This window comes from Arabidopsis thaliana (assembly GCF_000001735.4).
Source record: "Arabidopsis thaliana chromosome 1 sequence".
NCBI lineage: Eukaryota > Viridiplantae > Streptophyta > Magnoliopsida > Brassicales > Brassicaceae > Arabidopsis > Arabidopsis thaliana.
The window spans coordinates 2826749-2852350 of NC_003070.9; the positions used below are offsets into that span (position 1 = coordinate 2826749).

Genomic DNA, 25602 nt, shown 5'->3' on the forward strand with positions numbered 1-25602 from the left:
TAAATATATATATATATGTTTATAGATTATATTATTAAAAATACAAATGATATTTTCTGTATTTTGTTAAAATTAGTTCTTAAGATTTTATGAAATTTATAATTGAGCCAACGTCTTAGAAATAATTATACGACATACGTAATTTAAATTCAATGACGATGACTTAAACTTAATGTTTTACAGTATTTATCCAATCAAATTTTACCACATCAGCAGAGAAGAGTCAAACTTAGGAAAAGTCTATCTTGGATTATCCTGACGTGGCTTTTTTCAAGTAAGAAATAAATTAATGCTAATCACGTACGTACCTACCCAGCTTTTGGACCTCGTGGGCTATATAGAAAACAAGTAACCAAAGAGAGACGAAGCAAAAACATTCAGAGAGAAAATTCAGCATTTTTGATAGCTCAAGCACTTGATTCTTTCCAAAGGGGTTTCCTGAGGTATGTTTGCTTTCCTTTTTGGTTTTAATTTGTTTCAAATCTTAGATCGATTCTTCACTTTGGATTCTTAAATCGATTCTTGTCCTCGTCTGTGCTGATTTCGAACTTTTCCGATTCCAACTCCGCCGAATCTACGTATAGATCTTTGAGGAAATGTTTTTTTCGATTTATGATCGGCGGATCTACCGATTCCTTTGCTTGTTTTCTTTGGATGTATCACACTCTTCTGAAGATGCCTTGACCTTTTTATGTGAACTAGTAAGAGTTATTATGGCTTAGATCGTTGAATATCTGGTATATGTGTTCTTATAATGGGATTAGGATCTATGTTTTGGTGCGTATTAAAGCTTAGTTGAGATTGATGTTTTTGGGTTTTCAAATTCTGTTTCTTGTCTGTTGAGCTAATTTAATGTTGTGTAGAACCATTTGTTTTTTTCTGGATCTTTACTTATTTGTATATGTATTGGTTTATGTTTATGTTTTTACAGATCACAAAGGCCAAGTAACAATGGCGAAAGGAGTTGCAGTTTTGAACAGCAGTGAGGGTGTTACGGGGACTATCTTTTTCACCCAGGAAGGCGATGGTAGTTCTTTATAAGAGTGCTTTATAAGATCTTTGAAGCCTATCTTTTTTTTCCTTCCTCTCAAATGATTGAGTTCTTTGTTTGGGTTTTTTGCAGGTGTGACCACTGTGAGTGGAACAGTTTCTGGCCTTAAGCCTGGTCTTCATGGTTTCCATGTCCATGCTCTTGGTGACACCACTAACGGTTGCATGTCTACTGGTAACTCTTATGCATACCTCTCTGCAAATTTTCAATGGATTAGAAACTTTTGGAGCTTATATTTATGTTTCGTATTGGGAACTTTAATTATCGCCAAAAGTAACTGAACTTGTTATTAAATTCCTATTTTAGGTCCACATTTCAACCCCGATGGTAAAACACACGGTGCCCCTGAGGATGCTAATCGACATGCTGGTGATCTAGGAAACATCACTGTTGGAGATGATGGTATGCCTTCTCAACATTTGTATCCCTCATCTCAAGCTTATTTAGAGCTGTTTTGCATCAAATTTCGCTACTCTCTCAAATTTGATTTTGCAGTCTTAGTTGTATAGTACAGTTGTCACCTTTGACCAGCGGTAGTGTTCATGGATTTACATAAAAGCTTTTGTTTTGCTTTTCTCAGGAACTGCCACCTTCACAATCACTGATTGCCAGGTTTATAGCTGTGTACCTTTTTATGCTTTTTTCCTAATCCAAACCTGCTGTAGTGAACCAATCTCTTAAGATACATTTTGTGTTGGCTTAACAGATTCCTCTTACTGGACCAAACTCTATTGTTGGTAGGGCTGTTGTTGTCCATGCAGACCCTGATGACCTCGGAAAGGGTAATGACCTTTGACCATTTATTTTCTTGAGATTTTATTTACCCATATTATGCTAACAGAATTTAAAAGTTAGCCAGTCCGTTTGAGGGCATCCAATGTAGAATGCTTATGATTCAACATCCATCCTAAGAACAGTTTATAACCTAGTGTCATTGGTGTTTTACATTTCAGGAGGCCATGAACTCAGCCTGGCTACTGGAAACGCAGGCGGCCGTGTTGCTTGCGGTAAGTAAAACAAAATTACATTTTTCTCACATCTCCTGTGAAAACCATGTATATTCTATTTAATCTTGATCATTACCATCATTGTCACCTTAGACTCCATTGATTCTCTGGTAACTCGGGGTTCATCTTGGTTTATCTATTGACTATTATTATCTTGCATTTTGGGGGTCCAACTGAATGGTAAAATTATCAAACTGATTGACCTTTTGTCTATGACTTCGCAGGCATCATTGGTCTCCAGGGCTAAAGCTGCTACGTTTCCAAAGAAGAGATTGATGTAATAAGGAGGTCCAACCTTAGACCTGGGTTTGGTAGTTGTGTGTATCTTCTGGTGTGTGGCTAAAAACCTATGAGCTTAGTGTGGCTCAAAGCATTTTTAATTCAGACAGAAAACAGAGAAAATTCCGTACTTTTATTATTTCATGAATAAAAAAGAGTTGATTTACTGTTATAAGTTCTTAAAGGTAACAAGAGTCCTGGATATGGTACTTCAATATGCGAATGTTTTTACAAACACAAACTTCTTTGTTCGTTCAAAATCTACTGTCATAACGTTAACTGAGCTAACCTTCAAATGAAACTTCTCCATCATTACAATATCTCCGCTTTTCTGTTACATGTCATTATGCAAGTGATTCATGCTCTCCTGATTTCTTTCTTATCAACAAATTCAGACTCGGAAAGTAAATCGATTATACATTATCATTCCTTTTGGACAAAAATGGAGATACAAGTTAAAATTGTGATATTTGAAACGTTTCTTGATGAGTTGTTATGGTTTTAAATCTCCCGGCAACAGATTCAAGATACCTGACTGCTCCTTAACCTTGTTTAGAAGAAGCATCAGAAGTGGAACTCTTGAGAGTGTTCTTTGTGATCCCACCATTATCAGCTTTTTCTGTCAAACCCAAACAAATTTCAATCAATGATCGATGGAATAAACAACATTACTCAACACCACATCAGTTGTTCTCTCAGTCTCACCTTTGCTCGTGTCAAAGCAACGTTGATCCTATGCCAATCTCCGAGCAGTGAAGAAGCAGAGCTCCTTGGTTTCTCTCGCGATCTCACAAAAGATACCAATATGCAGTCTTTATCTCTTCCCTACAAAATGTGAGCTCATCAAACGTTGGTTATCGAGCACTTGCCAAATCAAGATAGTCATGAAAAGAAGAACGGTAGGTCCTAGAGGCAAACCTGATATTTGTCAATAGTATGTATCTCCACAGGAGTTGTCGGAATGGCATGTTGAATGAGGCTGGCTTGTGAGTTATAAGGAGTAATGATTCCAATATCTTTACTATCCACTCCATTGTTAACTAGCTCCTCTACAATCTAAGTAAAGCAGTTAGCCCACTTTTTCATAAGTTTAAATGCATCTTGCATACTTAACAGTACCTCAGCTATTATGGAAGCTTCAACTGGATTGTTGATCGCATTCTGATCCCTAGCTTCAAAAGCACGCAGCATATCTACAAAAACATATCATATAGTCTCGTGAAAACTCCAGCCCATATGGCAAAGCGCTCATGTGAAAAAAAAAGCAACTAGTAAGTAGCCAAAAACCTGTATTAACAAATACAACTGTTCTTGTTGGCTCCAGAACCTGATGGAAACAAATATAAGTTAAGATGCTAATTAGATTATTAGTGGACAACGCCTACACCGAGTCAATGTGCAACATAACAAATATTGTAAAGCAAGCGACTGGAGCCAAGCTGAAATGCTTTGTCCCTTTGTCTAATTAAATAAAGCATTGCATCAATATCTGAAAGTGGTGTTAAGATTTTCATAGGCTGTCCAGGCCAAGGCTAGTTGCATAATCAAATGCCCAGGTATCCAGAGTTTTAAGCAGAAGGAACATATTATATACACAGATCTAGGTTTACACAGATGTGATAAAATGTTCTTAGTTGCTTAAAGATGCCTCTACTTATAAATGTTTAAGAACAACACACTGACCTTTTTAAGCCATGGCGAAGTAGAACTGGAGGTAGAAAGCACAAGTGTGGCATCAGCTACTTCAGCAGAACCGCAGCATAATCTGTCTCCATATATCAAGGCATTTGATAGTTCCATAATACCTCGACACATTCGGTACTGCACATAGAAGATGTCTCAACAAAGCAGAAAGGCATACCTATTAACAACACGTACTAACATAGTTTCATCTTAGTAGATACGGCAACCTGGTTTTGTAACACTGAAATTGCCTGAGGATGGGCTTCTGATAACCTGCGAAACAAGCTTATTCCCATCCCATTCTCTCTAGCCTCTGTACTCTGCTTTCATCAACACAACAATGATGCTGAAACTACAGGAAAAAAACAGAGGTATGTCAAAAAAGGTGTAAATGCTTACCTGCACCAGTGGCGGTAGTTGATAGTGGTCACCAACAAGTACAAAGGTAGATGCAAACAGCAAGGGCCCTATCGAAACCTGATCAGTCCAAGAAACCGCGCATTTATTAATATTATTCACTTCAAATTCAACTTTGTCGGCTCTAAATTTCAATTTTTGTACATAAGATAATTTTGTCAAATAGGGGCCACTGGGTAAATTTTTTGTATTACGCAAGATAAAAAATCTGTTATCTAATTCCATAGCCATTGTAAGAACTGCATTTTGACTCAAACTATTGGGAAGAATTGAGAGATCATACAGGGAGGGCAATCTGGCCAGCTTCATCAATAATGCATACATCAAATCGCCTATTCACAAGCAAAGGACTATTGATTCCCAAACATGTAGAGGCCACAACTTTGACCTGGTCCAACTTTTTCTTTATGTCCTCGACACTGCACATATTCATGGCTGTCACAAAGATAAGTCTCAAATACACTGAGAACACTTAGAAGCAACGATAGTAGGAAGAATATATAGCAAACCTGAAAAGCAACTTTCTCGAACTTCTTCGTGTACAGCCTCGTCTCTACCAATACGTAGAAACTCAATTCCCTACAAGTGTTTTTCAACAGTATGTCATGTGTATGAAAGTGTTCCTACATGTCTAAAAGTAGAGACTTGAAGAAATACATGTTTTTTTCTTCACTTTTTCTAAAGAACAACACATGCAGTTTATCAGTTGATTTTCCGATAAATTCTTCCTATCCTTTTAGAGCTGAATGAAAATTTAATTCAGAAAAAAAAAAGGTTGGCTACGAGATAAGGACCTGTGCTTTTAGTTTGATAAGTAGATTATCAACAGCAGAGTTTGTGTACGATGCAAGCAGAATAGATGAGCCTCTGATCAACAAAGCTTTCACAGCATGAACCATTGTGGAGGTTTTTCCTGTTCCAGGCATTCCTAATATCAAAGCATAGTCCTTTGCAGTGAGTATCTGAAAATAAAGCAAGAAAGCAAGTCTTTTATGAGCTCTGTCAAAGAACAAAGAGTGTCCTTCAGACATGCCCTAAGTATAGCACGTTCAACATGAGATTTGATGGAAAATAATCATGCAATGACCTTAAGTATAGCTTGGCGCTGATCATTATTCAGACTCTTTTCTGACCAAATATATGATATTGCAGGATCCTGGCTCAGTATAGATCCATTGTCAAATCTAGGAGGCTACAGAGACATGGAAAAAGAAACGAAGAGAAAACAACCATGTGAAGAAGGGTATAAGAAACAAATGCATCATCTCGTCTAGGAGAAATCTGAAAACAGATGAACAAGACAATCTACCTCGAGATCCACAATCATTTTCCTGATGTTATGTCCATTTTGTACGAAAAGCTGCATGAGATTGAACCTTGAACAATATGAAGATCGTGAATCAATATCATGACAGCCCATGTAGGTAGGATCAATAAATGGAAAACAATAAATTACAAAATCACCTCATAACCGAAAATGATGTCATGAATTCATCCTTGTAAATTCTCCATAACTCATGAGAGAGATTTGATACCTCAGAAGAAGGTTCGCTCCAAGGAAGACGTAATCGCTTGGATAAAGAAACCTAAGGATTGACATAGCAAAAGGATAATCCCAAACTCTTTAGACATAAGAACATCAAGATATATTGTACCAGACAAACATAGCTAAATCTACAGACTGTTAAAAGAAAATCCAGGATGTATGTGCTTACTGATATATGTGTGCGACTAATATCTGCTATAATCCCATTTGCAACGGTCAGGTGGCTGACTTCTGTGCGAAGAATCTGGAAATGAAAATTTAAACCAACAAAAGGGGAACATCATAAACTAAGAGTGAAATAAAAAATCGCCAGAAAGAAAAGCTGGTGCAACTAAACTTAATGGTGAAACTAAATTTATTGGTTCAAAACTTCAAATTAACCATGATATAAGAACAATCAAGAAATATTGTACCACACGATCTCCAGTTCTAAGTTTGCAATCCAGGTCATCAGTTGCAAGGTTTCCAGTCCTAATCATATCTTCACTGGTTACTCTTTCTCTAGATTCAGATGATTTTTGACGTACAAAACGATAGATGAATCTAGTTTCTTTATGAGAGTTATGATGCTGAAACCCATTTGTCACGTCAAGAACCATTGAAGAAAGATAACTAGCTGAGTGGCTGCCCTTTGAACCATGTGGATGCGCAATATCTTTCCGTAGAAGCTGAAAACAAACATAGACATAAGATCGCCAAGTAAGGAAAAATCCTTAACTTTGTACCCCAGTAAACAATCAACTTTGTATTCAAGGCTGACCTGCATCTCTCTACCTTCCAAGTCAATTAGCCTGTCCCAGTGTCGGAGGAAATTGAAATGTAAAGTTGATAGATGAGAAACATGTGTGTCAAAGACATCACCAAGTCCGCTACTCTCTGTGTTTCCACCATCTGCCTGGGGCAAGCAGACAAGATGTTTTAGAAGCTTCAAAAGATGACGGTTCAACACCATGAAGATGGACGTTCAACACCTCCCCAAAAATGCTTGAAAAATGTAGTGTACTCTCAGGAATTACATGCAAAATAACTATGACTAAGAAAAAGCTTACTATAATATACCGCAACAAATAACAAAATGGAAATTCAGTTTCAGGTGACTAGTATCAAGAATGTGATTTAAATCAACGGTTGATTACTTATTTAGCGAGTGGAATACATCCATCAAGTCAGATCATAACATGCATATTAAAATGTTAACCCCATATGCTTAAACATGTAGAACCTAATACCCTAAAATGTAAATATTTGACTTCGAGCATTATTAATCATAGAAACGAGAAAATACCTTATGATAAATTGTGCAAACATCCAGATGGCGACAGTTCCGGCATATGTTTGGGTTCTAGCATCAAAATAATAAATAATTTAATTATCTAATATTCCCTAGAGAAATTGTCATCACTGGACATCAGAGCATACCCGTAACATCGGCGGCAGTTGCTGGGTTGTTGACGCCACAAGAATGTCATTTGCAAGTTCATTGCGACGAATAATCAGACCCACCAAATCTGATCGTTGAACAGAAATTCCCTTTACAAGTGAACAAAGAAAGCTTAGTCACTCCCCAAATCTCAAGACCGAAGAAAGGAACACAAATCTTGACTGACCTGGGTCTGATCTGACTGTAGATAGTACAGAAGGCCATTGTCAATATGCTTCAGGTACCTGCAAAGTGGAGAATGAGATATATGAATGAAAGTGTAAACTGCTGTCCGTTTTCCAGCAAAAAGAAAAAAAGAAAGGCAGCACATAAGCACCTCTCAGACATAAGGAGCGTGTACAGGATCACCTGTGCAGAATGCTCTATTGATGACTGCATAACACAATAAAGACCAAGCGCGTAGTTTTTATAAGCTTTTGGAACTTTCAAATTTCAACTGTATATCTAGATAGATCTCCACACAGACCTGACCACTAGGAGCTTTTCCAGATTTAAACTCAAGGGGCATTATCTTCTCATTCACTGTGTTCATGTCAGATTCAACTATCACTCTGACCGAAGCATCGATCATCCCTTTGAGACCATATTTAGGGGCCCATGACATCTCCTCAATATCAATTACCTGAGGTAAGCAATTTGTTTATATACATAATAGAAGTCTCATTGGAGGAGATTGCTTAATAAACAACGATTATTCTGCAATGATGTCAAATGAAATCCCAAGAAGAAGGGAGAGAGTAGGAAGAGCTCTAACCTCTGATACCTTAACAGCTTTCTTCCCAATGGTAGAACCAAAATCAACTTTTGATACTTCTGAGTCCTGTTTATAAACAACATGCCACGAATTAAGATGTTTCTGCCCATAGAGTTGCTAGAAAGGGGACTGACACAGTAAAATAAATATAAAGTGACTGCTAATACAAGCATCTTAATGTACTTTGTAATTGGATATCTGTAGGTGAAAGGCAGCATAACAGATAATATGAAAGTATGTGATTACCAAACAAGCACATTCACGAGAAAACAAGTCCAACACACATTAGAGCATAATGCAGTCTAATATGTACGTGCAACACTACAAAAATATCTGACGATTCCAACCAGAAGAGTAGCCAAAACAATTACGTTCAAGGGAAACAATGATATAACAGCCATTAGTAACTAAAGAAAGAATCATAAATAGGAAAATACAAGTGTACCTTCGAATATCTGAAATGCTCAATCCAATTCAACATTTTCGGGATAGCTTTAAATAAAGTTGATCTCACGTCTCCTTCATGCACTGTAGAGAACATATGATCAAATAAGAAAATGATTAAGTGTATTTCATTGGGTCAACTCGTAGCATTTTGGTATTAAAAGCAAAACAAAATTCTGAAGTAATGTGAATCTTAAAAGCACATAGAACAAACAGGTATCATATCTATTTCAATTTAAAATTCTAATATTAATAAGAGGTGTCCTAGCTATATTAACTCAAAATTCTGATATGAATAGGAGGTATCCTAGCTATATGATAACTGCATGAACCTTCAAATAATAGGAACACATAATGTAGTAATCAACCTCCGCATGCATATAAGCTCTCAATACTTTTCTCAATCACTGTGCTTGCATATTCTTGCAAACCATCTACAGATGGAGATTCTTGCGAGAGACCAGCCTGGAAAACAAAGGAAATGGATAGCACAGATCAGTACATTGCAAAAAAATCAAACAAAAACACTCATTTTCCAATAGAATTCTCATCAAAAAGATTCCATAATGTAGTAAACCTGAAAAACTTGGTGTTGCAAGGTTCCAAGTAAGGCTACTGTAGCGTGTTCATTGGATCTGAGCCTCTCATCTAGCACGGTTCGCCTTGGGCAACCAAAACTTGCAGCAACCTGAAAGGTAGAACAGTTATTCACAACAACAACTAAATTAAGTGCAAAGAAGATTGGTAGTTGTAGACAGAGTCCTTAAAGGGAAGACGAAAATAATACCCTAGTTCCGGCAACAAGGGTATCAGGATGAACAATTAAGAAATTGTTTTGACGGTCCACGTCACACTTGCCATCCCCATCAAACTCTCCAATAACATTGATTGAATCTCCTGGTGATACAGTGCTGTAAAACCTGGTAACAATAAGCCTTCAGTGTTCCGAAATCAAGTTTCAACCAACTGGGAAATGAATGGATGATATATAAATGTCCCATATGCTAAGAGAATAGAAAGATAAACAACAAGAAAATGTGTAGTATGCAATCAGCCGACATTTGGAAACTAATAATGGCAAAAACATTCAAGACCAAGACATTAAAGAACAAGGTGTAATAGCTTCATCAAAAATAGAATGGAAAAGTAACGACCACTTGCTATTTTTGAAAAAATTTGATCTGAAAAGCAGAGATCACCCTAAATTTCATACAAAATAAAGTACCATTCATCCCAGAGATACAAAGCGCATTCCACTCCTGTGTGCTCATCTAGCAAGCGAAGAACCTGAGAGAAATTTAGTCAGCAAATATGAGCATGTACAAGAGAAAATCTATGAGTAAATGACGAACCTTATAAGGACATTGACCCTTAGATGAGCTACCCGAGCCACGTTTCTCCGATACCTGTAGTTACAACTCTGGACAATGAGTAACTTTTACATGAAAACCACATTGCTACCCCCCAAGTTCGATTAAGGCCAACTTTACCTCCAATACAAGGAAATAGCTATCTGGATTTATGGAATTCTGCATTTTTGGTAGAGAAACTGGCCCTTCATCTACAGCGCAATCAACAACAGAAGAGATGATATCATCTTTAACTCGAGCTTGAGGCATCACAATCCCCACATCATCAGTTGTTTTGTCATCAACTGCGATGACATCCTCCACTTGATCTAATAGTTCAAGCAAGGCCTACAAAAAGAGGCAATATGCTGAAATAATAATTTGAAACGCTGTAGAAAACAAGTTCTAGAGGAAATAATGCATGTAGTCTTGATCAACCACAGGTGGAAGTGACAAAACATTTTACATAATACTCTAAATACGCCTTTCATAAGCATCTAAAAGACTGCATCAAGTCTCAAATCATACCTTTTTATGTTGTCCAGCCCCCATAGATCCACAAGCTCCGCTGCACGTTACAGTACAAGGAAGCTGAACATAAACAGAGCAAAGTTAAGAAGTAGATAAAATGTGCTCATAAATCTGTTTATCAGGAAAGTAATTTACCTTGTTGTGAGGGCATGAAAGAGACGGTGGGGTCTGGAAAGGACTGTTTCCACTACTTGAAGTGTTAACAATTTCAAACTCTGCATCTGGGGAAGGATTTACCCTTTCCATGACCCTATTTGTTGCAAAAGCTGGTCTTTTGGAAGCTTTTTTTGAGGGTGAAGATAACCATTGCTCAACCTTGGAAGTTATACCTGATGTAGGACATTGCTTCTGCACTAGCTGCTGTCAGTTTCGATGTGAAGAAGGGAAATGAAACAGCTACCGAACCAAGAATTAGTTTTAAAAGAAAATTTAAAGCCGTAAACATGCCTTATTCAGAGAGCAAGGGCGAATGGTAGAAGATTTAACCCCTAGTGAATTTTCTGTTAAGTCCATCATCTTAGGAATGTTCTTAGCAGCTGCCCGAAGTCTTTCATTTACTGGAGAGATTTTCCAAGTTATCTCACCACCACAGTCATCTTGACTTTGCTTTATCAGCTATGAACATAAAAGAAGCATGTAAGAATTATACGACCACAAGGGACTCAATCATGTGAGCAGATATTATAGGGTAATTGCAATTACATCAACCAGCAATTAAGGAGAAAAACATACCCATTCAAACTATTAAATTAGAATATAAGGGAATATAAGAAAAGAAACTACCATTCCAGGAGAGAAGCGCTTCAGGTTTTTGGAGATCTTAGGAGATGCCTCCGTGAGTTGCTGGTCCATATCTTTGGACTCATCAGGTTTCTCATTCGATGTGCCTAGAGGGTTTTGAGGCGTTAAAACTGCAGTGTCAGAGGCAAGACCATTCACATTCTGTTGATCAACTGGGTCAGCAGTGGAGGTATGAGAGTTGGAAGTTGATTGGGAGTTCTGAATATGTCGAAGGAACAACTGCTGGATGCCAAAGGTGGAAGGTTGTGACGAATGATTAGCTGAAGATTGTTTGTTTGATTTCAAAGCTGAAGACTTGGGCTTCTTTCTTGGTGGCATTTCCAATGGCTAATACTTGGCACCCTGAAATTTTGATGGAGCTGATAAACTTCGTGCATATTAACTTTGCCTTGAAACTTCGAAACTTCATATAATCTTCATTGTAATTTTGTATAACGGATTCTTATATATCTTAATCTGAAATTCAAAAGAACAAAGCATAAAAGTAAAATACCTTTCTCAGGATCACGCTGTGAGAATCAACAACAAGTCCTGAAAGTAGTTGACGAAGAATCCCCGGAAATTCCAGTAAATTCCAAAATTAATGGAGCTTCCACAAACCTAGACTCAGCAGAAGCTTCCATAAACGAACTTCGCTACCTCTGAAAATCGCAGACAAAGTTGAGAATTCAGAAGGAACGAAATGGAAATGAAAATCAGATTCCGAAAACTAACCAGGCACGGCGAAGTAGAAAGCAATGGCGACGGCGACGGCGACGGTGACGGTGAGTGAGGCAGTGAGAGAGTCGTGAGGTGAAGGTTCGGTTCCTCTGAAAATCAATTTAATTCAACCCCGCCCGCGTCTTTATTCTTCTTAAACCGGAAACGGTCCGGTTCAACCAGCTAAGTCGGTCAAGATTCCAAATTAATGTCCTTAACCCGGTGTGAAAACCATAATAAAACCGGTGACCCTTGGGTGTTAATAGTTGAATTAGCTTTTTATGGGGAGAAAATGAAAAACGAGTAACTTTCCGAGGACGGAAGACCAAATTTTGCGTTTGTAGGGTTTTAGAAAATCTTCATCTTCAATGTTTGGAGCTCCGAAGAACAATTGCCCGTTTCAACCTTGGCAGCCATTGCGAAGCACCTAACCTATTTCGTTTACTGAATCTTAATTTTAGTTTCTTCTATCTCCGTGGGTGGGTTTTCAGCTTTCTTTGAGTGTAGTATCCTCTGCAATATCAACCCGTCGTGCTCTAGCCATCGATTTCCAGGTGCGTTAGTGTATTTTTATTTCAAATTGAGCTTCCAGATACAGAATCCATGGCATTTGAATTGAAGACGAGTCAAATTTTCTATAAAAGAAGTGAATTTTGTTATGATCACATCGTGGGGTGTGTTCTTCAAATGATTTAAGGTCATCATATTCGTTAATCTTTTCAATACTTTTCATTTCCATAGCTTACGAGCTGCTAATTTGATATCATGTTGGCAATTAGAAATTATAAATTCTTGGCACAAGCTTTTAGCTGCTCTCTATCTTTTGGATTGTTATTGAGAGAAGTCAACTTGTTTGCCTCTCTATTGCTTATTACAAATGGTTTCGTTTTCTGGGCAATAAGAAGTCTTCAATATGTTGGGATGCAGTAATGGAATGGACACTAAAAGAAAGCATACTTTTGTGACAAAGCTACTATCCTTATTGACTAGTGACCTCCGGTTTAATTTAGTTTTAGCAGTTAGCTATATCATAGAACATAGAACGTCTTTATGAGCACTATTATTCCTAGTGACTGAATTTTTCTGTAGGTGGTTGCAGATATAATGTTGAAGCAAGTGGTTGCCAAGTATTCTATAGGTAAAGCGGCGATTTATGGAAGTAACAGAGAAAAGCTTAGACCTTTCATGTGCCAAACCAGTTGTCGATTCCACAATGGACGGGTACACTCCACCGTTCTTCCACTTTGTTTACTTGACTGAATAGTTTGATTTTTAGTAGAATTAGTAGAGGAAGCGTATTCTTTTGAATCAGGTCTTGTGCAGTTCCTTGTGACTCCTGTTTGATTGAAATCTCATAACTAGATCTGCTTGGAAACGATGTTGAATGTGATTTATCCGACGTTAGACCACTCCCTTTAGCTTTAGTTGCTGTTTGCTAGAAAGAGGTTAGATGAATTGTATGAGCAGAACCCAAATTAGTTAAACGGTGAGTTAGATAAATTGTAGCTCATTAAAGTAATTGACTGGATTGTTCCACCTCTCAATGGTTTGTTGGTGTTTGATAGTGCCAATACTTTTAGTCTGGCCATTTAGATGAGTCAGTATGCAATAGCTGGATTTTATAAGATTTACTGAGCCTACTTTGCAATCATTAAGTTCAGCTCTGTTCTAAGTATTGAGTCTTTTCAGCTATCGTTTCTTGGTCTTTTTGTATCTGTTTCTATTTTGACTTGGCTTTACCATTCTTGACAGACTGTTTTTGCACCAAGAAGCTTCTTTGGTGTAGAAGACTACGTGGATGACGACACAAGCCGGCCATACACATACCAAAAAGAGAAAAAGTCGAAGAATCCAGACAAGCATGTGTCGTTCAAGCAACGAACAGTTGCATACATGGAGCCGTTCACTCTAGATGTCTTCATCTCAAAGCGCTTTGTTTCGGCATCTCTCACGCACCGTGTTACATGTAGGCAAGTTGCTGTTGCGGGAACAAACTCTAAAGACGTAAAAGCTGTTCTGAGGTCAAGATGTGATATCCCGGCATGTATGTCCATAGGGAGGATCTTGTCTGAGCGTGCAAAAGAAGCTGATGTGTACACGGCTTCTTATACGCCAAGGGACCAAGACAAGTTTGAAGGGAAAATCAGAGCTGTTGTCCAGTCCCTTATTGATAACGGAATTGATGTTAAAATTTATCTCGATTAGAAAACAAATGTTTGTTGTGTCCGTGCTGAAATTAGTGTTTGATTTCGATTTTCCTAGCAAACCTTATTGATTCAGCGAGAGACAAACTAAATCCAACAATTCATGGGGAAAAAACAAAACATATGACAAACTATTTTGAAACTGAAATCCCAAGCAAGTCACTGCTCATTACTTTTCAATTACTTTTCAAATCTCTTTTAGGCTTAATATTTGTTGTAGGCTATTTAGACTTCCTTGGAATTTTTTGGGAACTCACTGCATAACTCAGAGAAAATGCCACCTCTAGTTGAATTAGTCTCTTATATAACACTTTTATGTTGGCGGCAGAAAAGTGCAAGATAGGAACAACATTTTTGAATTTTCACACGTGTATAACGACCATCCAATGTAGAAGAACAACAAACAAGACTCGAGTCAAAATAAATAGAAACAAAAAAAAAACACGAGATACACAATGTCATAAACAAAACATAAGTATGATAATCATATCAAATTAAGAAAAATAGATTTTAATTTCTATAATTAACATAATAATCTAAATCAAATATCTAAAAAAAACTAAAAAGATAGAGTTGAAAAGCTAAACTCTAAACCCAAAATTGTAAAACACTACCTAATCCTTAATACTTAAATTATTAACCGTAAGTTAATATTCAAACAATATCTAGTCTAATTAAAATTTTGGAATTATTAGCTTCATTTTTAATTATTCTAATTATATTCCTAGCACAAACAACCTCGCGCGAAAAGGAAATTTATGAGAGAATAGGAGAAGGAAAATTCGCAGAAACGAGAAAACTTTTAGGTTGAATTGAAAGTTGAAACCTTTTTTTCTAGTTAAAGTGTTAAATGATCGAAAGACGTTTCCTTTAAATTCGAAAACCAAAACGCGTTTTGATATCCAAACAAAGGATTCAACCAACCGTTTCGATTTCTTGGAAGGTCGAACCAATTTCCTGAGAAAATCTTCTTTGCTTTTTTAAATCAAAAAACTTCAGATTTTCCAGTTCTATTTTTCTTTTACGCGTATCCCTTTTCAATATACATATATATATACAGAGCTAGAGAAGTTGCAGAATCCTGTGTTAATCATATTACAATCTGCATTGTGAAATTTTGCGAATTCATCTAGGGTTTGATCTGACTCCAAATTTGGGATTTTTAGGGTTTAAATCTAGAGATAGAGAGAGAGAGAGAATGGGAGGTTGTTTATCTGGAGATGTGAAAGGAGGCAAACAAGCCATTGGAGGGGTCCAGCAGAGACCCACTTCCTCAACCATCGCCAACAATGCGGCTCACAACGACGCCGTCGATTTTTTCTTCAGATCTCGTGGTCAATATCCTCTCTTTTCTCAAATCGAGGTACTAAAGTCAGGTGTTTTTTATGTTTGTTTAGCTCCTCTAGTATATGATGTGGTCACATTTGGATTAGTCAACCAAGTTAACAATTTGTGAATTGAATATTGCTTAAACACTAGATTATTGCTTTTGTTTAAGGATCCTTGTTCTCCTTTTTTTTATCCATACTGGATAAGATATTCCCTCTTGTTTTGTACTTTTCTAATGGAGCTAGCCCATTGACCCTCTGTTCAGTCTTTGTCCATGTTTTTTCTCTCTCTTTTGCGTGCGTGGGGTTATAGTTTATTGAATTGAATCTTCTTATGTGGGGTATAAAGTGTGTTTTCTTAATTAATATCTTTAGCTTATTGTTTGGTTTCTGAGAAAGTAGGCCAGGCTATGCAATGAAAACTATAACTTAAAGTAAATTGCAATGAAACATAACCCTATAATACTATACTACTACTCTGCAACTTCTCCCTCAGTGCAACCATTTAATATTTGCACTATTTGATACGAAAAGAAAAAGGAACTTTTCCTTAAGATTTGTTATTGTGACTTAAGGATGGCTTAAAGTTTTCGCTTTCTTTTGCTTGTTGCTTTTGAGTTTACACTCTTTCTTTAGGATTTTCATTATCATGAAATATCATAAACTTTTTTCACAGGTTTACCTTTAAGTTGTGTTTAACATTGTGCAATTGTGTTTTGCAGTTAACTTTGTCGGCTTCAAACTTGTTGGACTGTGACATAACGTCTAAGGTATTCCTAGAATTGAATCATCTCTAATATTACTACTAGATTAAACTTTTTGGACATGGTCGTATGAGATTTAAAGCCATTTACTTTAGTTACATGTGAAGCTGATGAGTTTTCGATTTATTGTAGAGTGATCCGATGGCTGTCATGTATTTGAGGAAAAAGGATGGGAGACTTGAGGAAATTGGCCGTACTGAAGTCATACTTAACAACTTGAATCCTAAGTGGATTGAGAAGATAACAGTCTCTTTTCAGTTTGAAGCTGTCCAGACATTAGTGTATGCAACTGTTAACTATTCTTTTCTGATAAATTGCACATGTTGAACTCATGTTTAAACTTGTATGAATCTTTTTCTTTTCAGTTTTCACGTGTATGATGTTGATACCAGATATCATAATGTGCCAGTGAAGGTAATATTTTCATTGATAGTAACATCAAGAAGTTTGCATATCGATAATAAATGCTACACATCAAAAGTGGTTTCAATATACTGTATAACTTTGCAGACATTAAAGCTAAAGGATCAGGATTTCTTGGGAGAAGGCACATGTGTTCTGTCCGAGGTAAATTTATTCAGTAATCAGACACTGCTACTTGTGATGGCTTCATTGTTGTTTGGCCATTAGTCAGTGTTACTGCTCTTTGTGTACGACATATCTAATACTTACAATTTACATTCCTCTTTCAATCACCAGATTATGACAAGACAAAACCGGACACTGACATTAACTCTTACTGGCAACGTTAGAGCTGGTGTGAATAGAAATTTGGGAACACTCTCTATCCAAGCTGAAGAAACAGTTGCTTCTAAAACTGTCGCTGAGATTAATTTTCGCTGTGTCAATTTGGATAACAAGGACTTGTTCTCTAAGAGTGTACGTACAAACTTATGCATTCTTGTCCTTCTAGGTAACAATATTATGATTTCTTGCAGAAGCTTTAACTTGTTATCTTATTTTCTCTTTCTAGGATCCTTTCTTAAGAATATCAAGAGTTGTTGAGACAAGTGCTGCAGTCCCAATTTGTCGGACTGAGGTCGTGGACAACAACCTCAACCCCATGTGGAGGCCTGTGTGCTTGACTATGCAACAATTTGGAAGCAAAGTAAGCTAGTTGTTTCACTGTAATTCAATGTATACATTTGAAATAATCATTATGTTAAATTGATTGTTTTGTTTATGCAGGACACCCCATTGGTTATCGAGTGCTTAGATTTTAACACCAGTGGGAATCATGAACTTATTGGGTAACATGTTAACCTTTAACATTCTACCGGGTCTCACCATTTTTGATTTTTGTTACTGACAATTATACTGAACCTTGCAGAAAGACAGAGAAATCTGTAGCAGAATTGGAGAGACTTTGTCTCCAGAAAGAGGCTGCAAACTTTGTCTATCCATCTCTAAGTCACGGTAGAAACAAGGTGCCTAGTCGTACCACTTGATTGAAATCTTAATACAGTTATTTTCATCTATTTTCGTTAAGATTTTATTGGGTTTCTGTAGGTTCTGAAAGGCCAGCTCATTGTGGATCGTTATGTGGAGAAAGTCCAGTACAGTTTTCTTGATTACATATCCAGTGGCTTTGAACTTAATTTCATGGTTGCAGTTGACTTCACTGGTGATTCACCTTCTTCTACTTCATATATATCTTATCTTTACTTAGAAACCTTGATCATTAAGATTGATGGTCTGTCTTTCAGCTTCAAATGGCGATCCCCGAACTCCAAGTTCTTTGCACTACATTGATCCATCAGGCAGATTAAACTCATATCAACAGGTACTATTGTTACCCCTTCGTTTCTTTTGTTTGTGATCTGTATCCTCAATACCAATACATTGCTTGGACTAGAATGGTTAGTTCTCTCACAGCGGCTAATGAAATAGCATAGATTTGGCCATTTAACTATATGCTTATTCTCAGTATAAAACCATCGTCTCATTAATTTTTCTTTCAGTGTCGTGATTCCCTTGATCTATTGTATGTATAAACATAATTTGGCTTCTGTTTTTTTCCAGGCTATTATGGAAGTAGGAGAGGTCATCCAGTTTTATGATTCTGATAAGCGGTTTCCTGCCTGGGGGTTTGGAGGAAGAACATCGGATGGTTCTGTGTCCCATGCTTTTAACTTGAATGGAGCATCATATGGCGACGAGGTAACTTACGAGACAGAAACTGTTATCTCCCTTTATTATTGGAGCTGATATTGTGTGCATACTGGTGTCCATTATTTGAAAACCATGAAACATTGCATTCTCAAAACTGCATGTTAAGTTTCACATTGCTTCATATTCTCTTTTCGTTTTCAGGTTGTTGGAGTTGAAGGAATCATGGTAGCTTATGCGAGTGCTCTTCGCAATGTTTCTCTAGCAGGACCAACTCTATTTAGCAATGTGGTCGACAAGGCTGCTCATACTGCTTCACAGTCACTCTCACAAAACAGTCCCAAGTACTTTGTTCTGCTCATCATTACGGTAAGAGACTGAACATTCAGATACGTAATGACTTTGGCCCAGTTCAGATCGAATGTGCATCTGTTACTAGTAAATCTATAGCTTCAATGACAAAAAAAATGGATGTGTGAACAGGATGGAGTCCTTACAGACATGGCGGGTACAGTAGATGCATTAGTGAGAGCTTCTGATCTCCCGTTGTCAGTTCTTATCGTCGGTGTGGGAAACACAGACTTCAAACAAATGGAGGTACAAGTTTTGTTTTGTCAAGTTAGGTTTTATATCTGTCTCTTTGCAAATAGTAAACATGCAGTGACTTGACCTTGTAAATATTTCAGATGCTTGATGCTGATAATGGTCGGCGGTTAGAGAGTTCTACTGGTCGAATAGCTACACGGGACATCGTTCAATTTGTCCCTATGAAAGACATCCATAGTGAGTTTTAAATTCCTTATGTACAACGGATAGTGTAAAGTGTTTAGATGCGTTTTGGATTGGTAGTAAATGTTTAATTTGGTGGGGTTGCAGGTGGACTAGTGTCGGTGGTGCAGGCACTTCTAGAAGAACTTCCCGGCCAGTTTCTGACCTATGTCCGTTCGAGAAAGATTAATCCGATCGGAGCTCCAGCAATTTGAGTTCAGCAGCATAGTCTAGTCTCTGTTTTTTCTTGCATAGAATTATTTTGGTGTCACCTTATTACCATAGTTATCATCATGTTCTCAATTTACTTAGGTTGGATTTAAACCGTAAGGTTTGTTAGAAAGAAAGAAACAAAAAACAGAACAGAATTTGCGAAATGTATATATATTTTAGCTTGTTTGCATCACAATAACATGATATAAACCACTGACGGTCTGACGCATCAAAGTAGATACGTTGGTAATATATGAAAATGTTAAATTATTTGCCGTCTTTCAGATAGACGCTGTTGAGCTTTGCATTATTAACGAAGGAAAACAAAAAAAAACATGGGATTCTCAATTGACACATGATTTCAAAATTAGGCAATTAATATTTTTGGAAAAATTAGATTGGAGATGCGGGGGATCGAACCCCGTGCCTCTCGCATGCAAAGCGAGCGCTCTACCATTTGAGCTACATCCCCATTTTGTTAAGTGTTCTGCGCTTATCTTTATTATAACAATTTTCAAGAACTCGATTCTTGGTAAGCAAAAAAAACTGCAGATGAAGGTAATTTAGCGAGCTAATTCAGGTGCGAACCAACAGATGAGGGTAACTTAGTGAAGTTAATTCAGGATTACCATGACTGAGGCAGTTAGGCCCAAAACCTAATGAGTTTTACTCCCTGGGTGAATTAAAAAATGAGTCTGGTTAAATTGAAACATGATCAAAGCAATGTTTAGTATTAGGCTCCATGAGTTGCATGTATCTGCAATAAAGAATCAAGTATGCATAGTTTGTGTTTCAAAATGTTTCTGGGTTGATATATCGATTAATTCAGTTCCATTGATACATGATTCGTTCCGAAATATCATATCATTCACTAATTAAACATACTTAGGCAAAAGCCAAATATACTTAGCTTTAAAACCTAATTTGATCCCCAAAAAACACCATCAGGGTCTATTTTACAAGTTCCGAATCCAAACAAGAGAACTGAACTAAGAAGTCTAAGAACCTCAGAACTCCTGAGAAGCAGATCCAATATCTCCTTTGTTCTTGCCAACCTTGGATGGCAAAAGAGTCTGATGAATATTTGGCAAAACTCCTCCATTCGCAATCGTCACACTTCCCAGAAGTTTGCTTAACTCTTCATCGTTCCTCACTGCAAGCTGAATGTGTCTTGGTACTATACGTGTCTTCTTGTTATCCCTTGCTGCGTTTCCCGCCAGCTCCAACACCTATCAACCCAAACCAAATCAAAATCAAATCAGTACAAGATCCAATTCAGATGTGACCAAATCGAAATTGAAAACCAAATTGGAAGACAAGAAAAATAAATTACCTCGGCGGCGAGGTACTCGAGAACAGCGGAGAGATAGACCGGAGCTCCGGCACCGACACGCTCGGCGTATTTACCGGATTTGAGGAATCTAGCGATTCTTCCGACGGGGAATTGAAGACCGGCTTTAGATGATCGAGAGACGGATTTGGTGGCCTTTGGCTTTCCTCTGCCACCTTTGGTTGTTCCGCTTCCTGCGCCTGTACTCATCGTCTTCTTCGAAATTTAGAACAGATAAACGATTTGATGAGAGTTTGAAGAAATCGAAGAGAAATGACTATTGTAGATGATCTGGGAATTGAGAAGATGAGTGGGCTTTAGGGTTTTGCTCTTCTCTATATGTATAGGCTACTAAGATTGATTGTGATTTGTTAGACTTTAGATCACACGGATTGCCAACGTGGCAGATCATCTACCCTTTCAATTATTATGTGATCTATGGTTCGTACATCTCCTTTTACTTTTTGAAAATAATGTACAAACGAAAAGTGATTTTAGTGAAATAGTCCTCCATTATTAAGCTTTCTATAATTTTAGACCCTGAATCTTGATCTGTTACAAGTTCATATTTTTAATTTACATCAATACATTTATTGTGGATTGATCATCCCAATGTATTGATGGTTATTTAAAAGATGGCCAGGGTTGATCGATTCGGTTTCATATGATTTTAGTTCTATGATGTAACCTTTATTGATCAAGCAACAAGAATAAATCAATAATTTATACGATAGCCGACATAAAGAGATTTCTATTATCTTACTATATATAGTCAACAAATATCTATAACAGTTGTTCACATGGGACACGACCAATGAGTCACTGCCAAATACAAGCTTCAAGAGTGAAGACTATTAAAGAACAGAGAAATACAGGGAAAAGCAATTAGGAGAAGGAACAAAAGAAGATGGAATCTGGAAGTATGAAAACACCTCTGGTGAATAATCAAGAAGAAGCAAGAAGCTCTTCTTCCATCACTTGTGGTCTTCTTCTTAGTACCTCCGTCGCTGTCACTGGCTCTTTCGTTTATGGCTGCGCTGTGAGATTTCATCATCACTCTTTCCTTTTCTTTCATTTGGTTTTCTAGTGTTCCTCATGGATCTCAACTAACATGCCTCAGATTGGAATTTTTATTTTTTTAATCAAAATCTGTTTTGAATTTGGTAATTGTTCAATAGCTGTTTTGTCTCAAAATTGTTATTTGAATATTATGTGATTTTGAGTTGATGTCAACTTGTGGCCTAATTTTGTGCACTATCATAATTTGAAGATGTCATATTCATCGCCTGCTCAGTCCAAAATCATGGAAGAACTGGGACTTTCCGTTGCAGATGTAAGTCATCCATGTGTGTGACCAAATCAATAACTAATTTTATTTTTTACATCGATAATCAATTATTACTCCTAATTTACTAAAATAATGGTCTATTTATATTTTGGCCAGTATTCGTTTTTCACATCGGTAATGACATTGGGAGGAATGATTACGGCCGCGTTTAGTGGAAAAATTGCTGCAGTTATTGGTCGTCGACAGGTAATTAAATTTTGTTTCGTATTCAAATGTTATTATGCCACTGTTTTTTTTTTTTTGTTTTTGATATTGTAGGACCTTCTAAGATGACGTAATATACACGTTATGATTTGTTCATCTCTTTGATCGCAGACAATGTGGATCGCGGATGTTTTCTGCATCTTTGGTTGGCTCGCTGTAGCCTTTGCACATGTTTGTTTCTCCAAATCTCCATCTTTTAAATTTATTTTTCACAAGTTTAGTATTTTTTAATAAAGTTAACATTTCATTTGCTGTGGTTTATTTTCAAGGATAAAATGCTGTTAAATATTGGTCGAGGCTTCTTGGGGTTTGGGGTTGGTCTCATTAGTTATGTGGTAATTAACTTTATCATCTGTTTTGAAAACAAATTATTTGTTACTTTTATAAAGTGTTGATATAGTAATTTCGTTTTACACCATTTGATTTGATCAAAACAAATAGGTTCCTGTATATATAGCAGAAATTACGCCCAAAGCATTTCGTGGAGGATTCTCTTTTTCCAATCAAGTAAGAATGAAACAAATTATATCAAACAGCTTATAATTTCAGAATATTTAATTTATTATTGTTATCTTGCGTTTGAACTTGCAGCTTCTACAAAGTTTTGGGATATCGCTCATGTTCTTCACCGGAAACTTTTTTCATTGGAGAACATTAGCTCTTTTAAGTAACTATATTTTTTCTCTAAATGAACTATATCTCAAATCATAAAAAATTATAATGTGTGTACTTAATTCACATTATTTAACTTATTCTTGATTTTCAATCTATGACTAGGTGCAATCCCATGTGGTATCCAAATGATATGTTTATTTTTTATTCCTGAATCACCTAGATGGCTGGTAATTCACACACTTAAAGTTTGTTTTTTATTTGTTTAATTGGTAATATTATATTTAAAAGGTACAGTCTACATATTAATGTTCATCTTAGGCTATGTATGGTAGAGAACGAGAGCTTGAGGTTACTTTGAAGAGGCTAAGAGGAGAAAATGGTGATATTCTCGAAGAAGCAGCTGAAATCAGAGTATTATTGTTTGTTCCGAAAATACTACTACTACTTTGGCTAACATATACGTATTTTGGTTAACTATTAATTCGGTTTAAAATGTGAAACAGGAAACAGTGGAAACCTCTAGAAGAGAATCTCGAAGTGGACTAAAAGATTTGTTCAATATGAAAAACGCACATCCGTTAATCGTAAGTCTCATCAAATACCTATCATTTATACAAATAATTTAGAAGAGATCGAGTTCTTATCTAGTTTTGTGACCTATTGATGATCAACTTAATAAACAGATAGACATGTATTTATGCGTATGTAGATCTAACATTCTGCCTATACGTATGAATGAAATACTCCCAAGTCCTAACGGAAAAAAATGTTTTAACTTGTTTAGTGAAATAAATAAAGATTAATTTGTTTTTGTTTGTTTATTAATTCGTTGAAAACGATTAGATTGGATTGGGCCTAATGCTCTTGCAACAATTTTGTGGGAGTTCGGCGATAAGTGCTTATGCTGCTCGTATTTTCGACACAGCCGGTAAACCATGATTTAAAAAAAAAAAAAAAAAAAAAAATCATTGGCATGTCATATCTTGTTTGATTTTGTATCGCATTTCATCTCACGATTTTTGAATATATTGTCTTGGGTATTTAGGTTTTCCAAGCGACATAGGAACATCCATCCTTGCAGTTATTTTGGTAAATCAAAACATTGTCTTTTTAGTATTTAACATTTTATAATCGAAAATATAGTATTTCACATTTTCACTACAACTTATTCTTGTTTTTAGGTACCGCAATCTATTATTGTCATGTTTGCCGTCGACCGATGTGGACGCCGACCACTTTTGATGGTAATCATTTCATTACCTTCGTTATATATAATTTGCGTAATTGATTTCCCTAGATAAATATTTTATTTGTGGTTTGAAACTTTTTTTGCAGAGCTCTTCTATCGGTCTGTGCATATGTTCATTTTTAATTGGCCTCTCTTACTATCTTCAGGTTTAGTCATCTTAACTATTTTATTCTTTGTAACTTCGTTTGATTTTTGGTTATTATAGACTAAATATTATTTATCCCCCACAAGCAGAACCATGGTGATTTTCAAGAGTTTTGTTCCCCTATCTTAATCGTCGGTTTAGTGGTACGTGAATGCCAATCTTGTTTCAGTCAATTACTATTTTTGGTTTAATTCATATATTACTTTGTTGAAACCACAACACTAATCAACCAAGTCATACTATATACCAGGGTTATGTCTTATCCTTTGGCATTGGTCTAGGTGGACTACCATGGGTTATTATGTCTGAGGTATTTGTTTTTTTTTTTATTTTAAACTAGAAATATTTCATAATGTAATCATTATCTTTTTTTTTTTTTGGACAACAATTTATTCATTATCTATGGCAGGTGTTTCCGGTGAATGTGAAAATTACCGCCGGTAGTCTTGTAACAGTGTCAAACTGGTTTTTCAGTTGGATTATCATTTTCAGTTTTAATTTCATGATGCAATGGAGTGCTTTCGGTAAATTTCTATCCATTAATTTGACATTTTTGTTTCTTCAGAATATTACACATCTAACACAAAAATGCTTTATTTCGACAGTATTTAATAATTATTACAATAAAATGAAAATAAATAAATAAACAAACAACCAGCTCTTAAAATTGTTTAAAGAGTATAGGGTTATGTATAATCAAATCATGGTAAATATATCTTTTAAATTATTAAAAATACTAAAACGGGAAGATTAGAGAATTTTATGTTAGGAATGTCCCCTCGAATTAATATTTTCATTATATAATAACTTAGATATGAAATTAAAGAGAATGATTATATAGTTATTTTGTTTTATTGGAATTTGCAGGAACATATTTCATATTTGCTGGAGTTTCTCTGATGTCATTCGTATTTGTATGGACTTTGGTGCCTGAGACGAAAGGCCGAACACTTGAAGATATTCAACAATCACTAGGCCAACTTTCATAAATCCAAAGTTGATTCTTTACTCCACAATGCCAGACATTGTTCTTTTATGTTACATTTATAAGTCATGTATTATCCGATTTGGAGGGGGGGGATATGGATTTCCGAATTTTTTTACTTTGATAAATTTTGTCAATATATTTTGTTGACAGAAAAAAGAATAATCAATATACTGTATGTGGTATTATTCTAACAATATTTTTTAAACGTATAATATGATTATGTACCAATATTTATAACCATATCATATGATTATGTACTTTTGTAAAAAAAATTCACACCCCACTTAAAACTTGGTTACTACTAATTGGATCTTGCAACTCAATTTTCTAAATCG

General features: G+C 36.2%; 6 protein-coding genes and 1 non-coding gene across 14 annotated transcripts; 4 read left to right on the forward strand and 3 right to left on the reverse strand.

The window, feature by feature from the left end:
* The first annotated feature begins 311 nt into the window (after positions 1–311).
* On the forward strand, positions 312–2567 carry CSD1 (copper/zinc superoxide dismutase 1). 2 transcript variants are annotated; one of them, NM_100757.4, is made up of 8 exons: positions 312–443; positions 932–1027; positions 1124–1225; positions 1358–1453; positions 1632–1663; positions 1758–1833; positions 2005–2058; positions 2283–2567. In NM_100757.4, exons 2-8 carry the CDS (start codon positions 952–954, stop codon positions 2303–2305), a joined length of 459 nt encoding a protein of 152 aa, NP_172360.1. In that variant the 5' UTR covers positions 312–443; positions 932–951; the 3' UTR covers positions 2306–2567. The 2 variants fall into 2 exon arrangements, with proteins under 2 accessions (NP_172360.1, NP_001077494.1); NM_001084025.1 differs by having other exon boundaries at positions 370–443; positions 941–1027.
* emb2411 (DNA replication helicase) lies at positions 2357–12107 on the reverse strand (the record flags this gene model as incomplete). 5 transcript variants are annotated; one of them, NM_001331796.1, is made up of 36 exons in its annotated part: positions 12018–12106; positions 11797–11944; positions 11286–11645; positions 10950–11117; positions 10638–10850; positions 10500–10562; positions 10113–10319; positions 9975–10028; positions 9848–9909; positions 9410–9542; positions 9200–9310; positions 8991–9087; positions 8624–8706; positions 8179–8244; positions 7891–8046; positions 7741–7796; positions 7591–7648; positions 7403–7513; positions 7269–7325; positions 6744–6878; positions 6397–6651; positions 6153–6227; positions 5902–6023; positions 5747–5813; positions 5525–5629; positions 5232–5399; positions 4947–5016; positions 4721–4872; positions 4420–4497; positions 4248–4340; positions 4021–4158; positions 3625–3664; positions 3457–3530; positions 3256–3393; positions 3043–3162; positions 2831–2956 (listed from the first exon to the last, which is right to left on the reverse strand). In NM_001331796.1, the coding sequence occupies exons 3-36, from the start codon at positions 11619–11621 to the stop codon at positions 2831–2833; spliced, it is 3987 nt and encodes a 1328-aa protein (NP_001322073.1). In that variant the 5' UTR covers positions 11622–11645; positions 11797–11944; positions 12018–12106. The 5 variants fall into 5 exon arrangements, with proteins under 5 accessions (NP_001184943.1, NP_001322073.1, NP_001322072.1 ...); NM_001331795.1 differs by having other exon boundaries at positions 10638–10859; positions 12018–12103; NM_001198014.1 differs by lacking the exons at positions 11797–11944; positions 12018–12106 and adding an exon at positions 2357–2397 and having other exon boundaries at positions 2580–2956; positions 10989–11117; positions 11286–11721.
* AT1G08845 (Ribosomal L18p/L5e family protein) lies at positions 12041–14386 on the forward strand (the record flags this gene model as incomplete). Of its 3 annotated transcripts, NM_001160850.1 has the most annotated exons (4): positions 12041–12067; positions 12464–12556; positions 13092–13223; positions 13755–14207. In NM_001160850.1, 4 exons carry the CDS (start codon positions 12041–12043, stop codon positions 14205–14207), a joined length of 705 nt encoding a protein of 234 aa, NP_001154322.1. The 3 variants fall into 3 exon arrangements, with proteins under 3 accessions (NP_001154322.1, NP_849617.1, NP_001322070.1); NM_179286.2 differs by lacking the exon at positions 12041–12067 and having other exon boundaries at positions 12304–12556; positions 13755–14386; NM_001331798.1 differs by lacking the exons at positions 12041–12067; positions 12464–12556 and having other exon boundaries at positions 13036–13223; positions 13755–14347.
* An 834-nt stretch (positions 14387–15220) lies between these two features.
* On the forward strand, positions 15221–19602 carry BON3 (Calcium-dependent phospholipid-binding Copine family protein). Its single transcript, NM_100759.4, has 16 exons — positions 15221–15569; positions 16257–16304; positions 16431–16579; positions 16664–16712; positions 16809–16865; positions 16998–17177; positions 17272–17406; positions 17487–17548; positions 17629–17725; positions 17808–17922; positions 18005–18081; positions 18321–18458; positions 18612–18776; positions 18891–19004; positions 19094–19190; positions 19284–19602. Exons 1-16 carry the CDS (start codon positions 15405–15407, stop codon positions 19388–19390), a joined length of 1755 nt encoding a protein of 584 aa, NP_172362.3. The 5' UTR covers positions 15221–15404; the 3' UTR covers positions 19391–19602.
* Positions 19603–19787: 185 nt separating this feature from the next.
* On the reverse strand, positions 19788–19860 carry AT1G08870. The gene has a single exon. It is a non-coding gene; the product is annotated as a tRNA-Ala (tRNA).
* Positions 19861–20145: 285 nt separating this feature from the next.
* H2AXA (Histone superfamily protein) lies at positions 20146–21352 on the reverse strand. Its single transcript, NM_100760.5, has 2 exons — positions 20722–21352; positions 20146–20617 (listed from the first exon to the last, which is right to left on the reverse strand). Exons 1-2 carry the CDS (start codon positions 20926–20928, stop codon positions 20396–20398), a joined length of 429 nt encoding a protein of 142 aa, NP_172363.1. The 5' UTR covers positions 20929–21352; the 3' UTR covers positions 20146–20395.
* Positions 21353–21400: 48 nt separating this feature from the next.
* Positions 21401–25522, forward strand: AT1G08890 (Major facilitator superfamily protein). Its single transcript, NM_100761.4, has 18 exons — positions 21401–21757; positions 21989–22051; positions 22163–22252; positions 22382–22441; positions 22540–22605; positions 22712–22777; positions 22862–22937; positions 23048–23112; positions 23204–23296; positions 23389–23469; positions 23729–23813; positions 23931–23974; positions 24067–24129; positions 24221–24280; positions 24369–24422; positions 24530–24589; positions 24689–24803; positions 25147–25522. Exons 1-18 carry the CDS (start codon positions 21626–21628, stop codon positions 25266–25268), a joined length of 1395 nt encoding a protein of 464 aa, NP_172364.3. The 5' UTR covers positions 21401–21625; the 3' UTR covers positions 25269–25522.
* Positions 25523–25602: the final 80 nt, after the last annotated feature.

Excerpts from the sequence above, each read along its gene's own strand:
- CSD1 (NM_100757.4), top strand. The coding sequence starts at position 952 with ATGGCGAAAGGAGTTGCAGTTTTGAACAGCAGTGAGGGTGTTACGGGG. Across the intron at positions 1,664-1,757 it reads TCACAATCACTGATTGCCAG|ATTCCTCTTACTGGACCAAA; the intron begins GTTTATAGCTGT and ends TTGGCTTAACAG. Across the intron at positions 2,059-2,282 it reads AGGCGGCCGTGTTGCTTGCG|GCATCATTGGTCTCCAGGGC; the intron begins GTAAGTAAAACA and ends ATGACTTCGCAG.
- BON3 (NM_100759.4), top strand. The coding sequence starts at position 15,405 with ATGGGAGGTTGTTTATCTGGAGATGTGAAAGGAGGCAAACAAGCCATT. Across the intron at positions 18,777-18,890 it reads TTGTTCTGCTCATCATTACG|GATGGAGTCCTTACAGACAT; the intron begins GTAAGAGACTGA and ends ATGTGTGAACAG. Across the intron at positions 19,191-19,283 it reads CCCTATGAAAGACATCCATA|GTGGACTAGTGTCGGTGGTG; the intron begins GTGAGTTTTAAA and ends GTGGGGTTGCAG.
- H2AXA (NM_100760.5), bottom strand. The coding sequence starts at position 20,928 with ATGAGTACAGGCGCAGGAAGCGGAACAACCAAAGGTGGCAGAGGAAAG. Across the intron at positions 20,618-20,721 it reads TCGAGTACCTCGCCGCCGAG|GTGTTGGAGCTGGCGGGAAA; the intron begins GTAATTTATTTT and ends TTGGGTTGATAG.
- AT1G08890 (NM_100761.4), top strand. The coding sequence starts at position 21,626 with ATGGAATCTGGAAGTATGAAAACACCTCTGGTGAATAATCAAGAAGAA. Across the intron at positions 21,758-21,988 it reads CTTTCGTTTATGGCTGCGCT|ATGTCATATTCATCGCCTGC; the intron begins GTGAGATTTCAT and ends CATAATTTGAAG. Across the intron at positions 22,442-22,539 it reads TCGCTGTAGCCTTTGCACAT|GATAAAATGCTGTTAAATAT; the intron begins GTTTGTTTCTCC and ends TTTATTTTCAAG.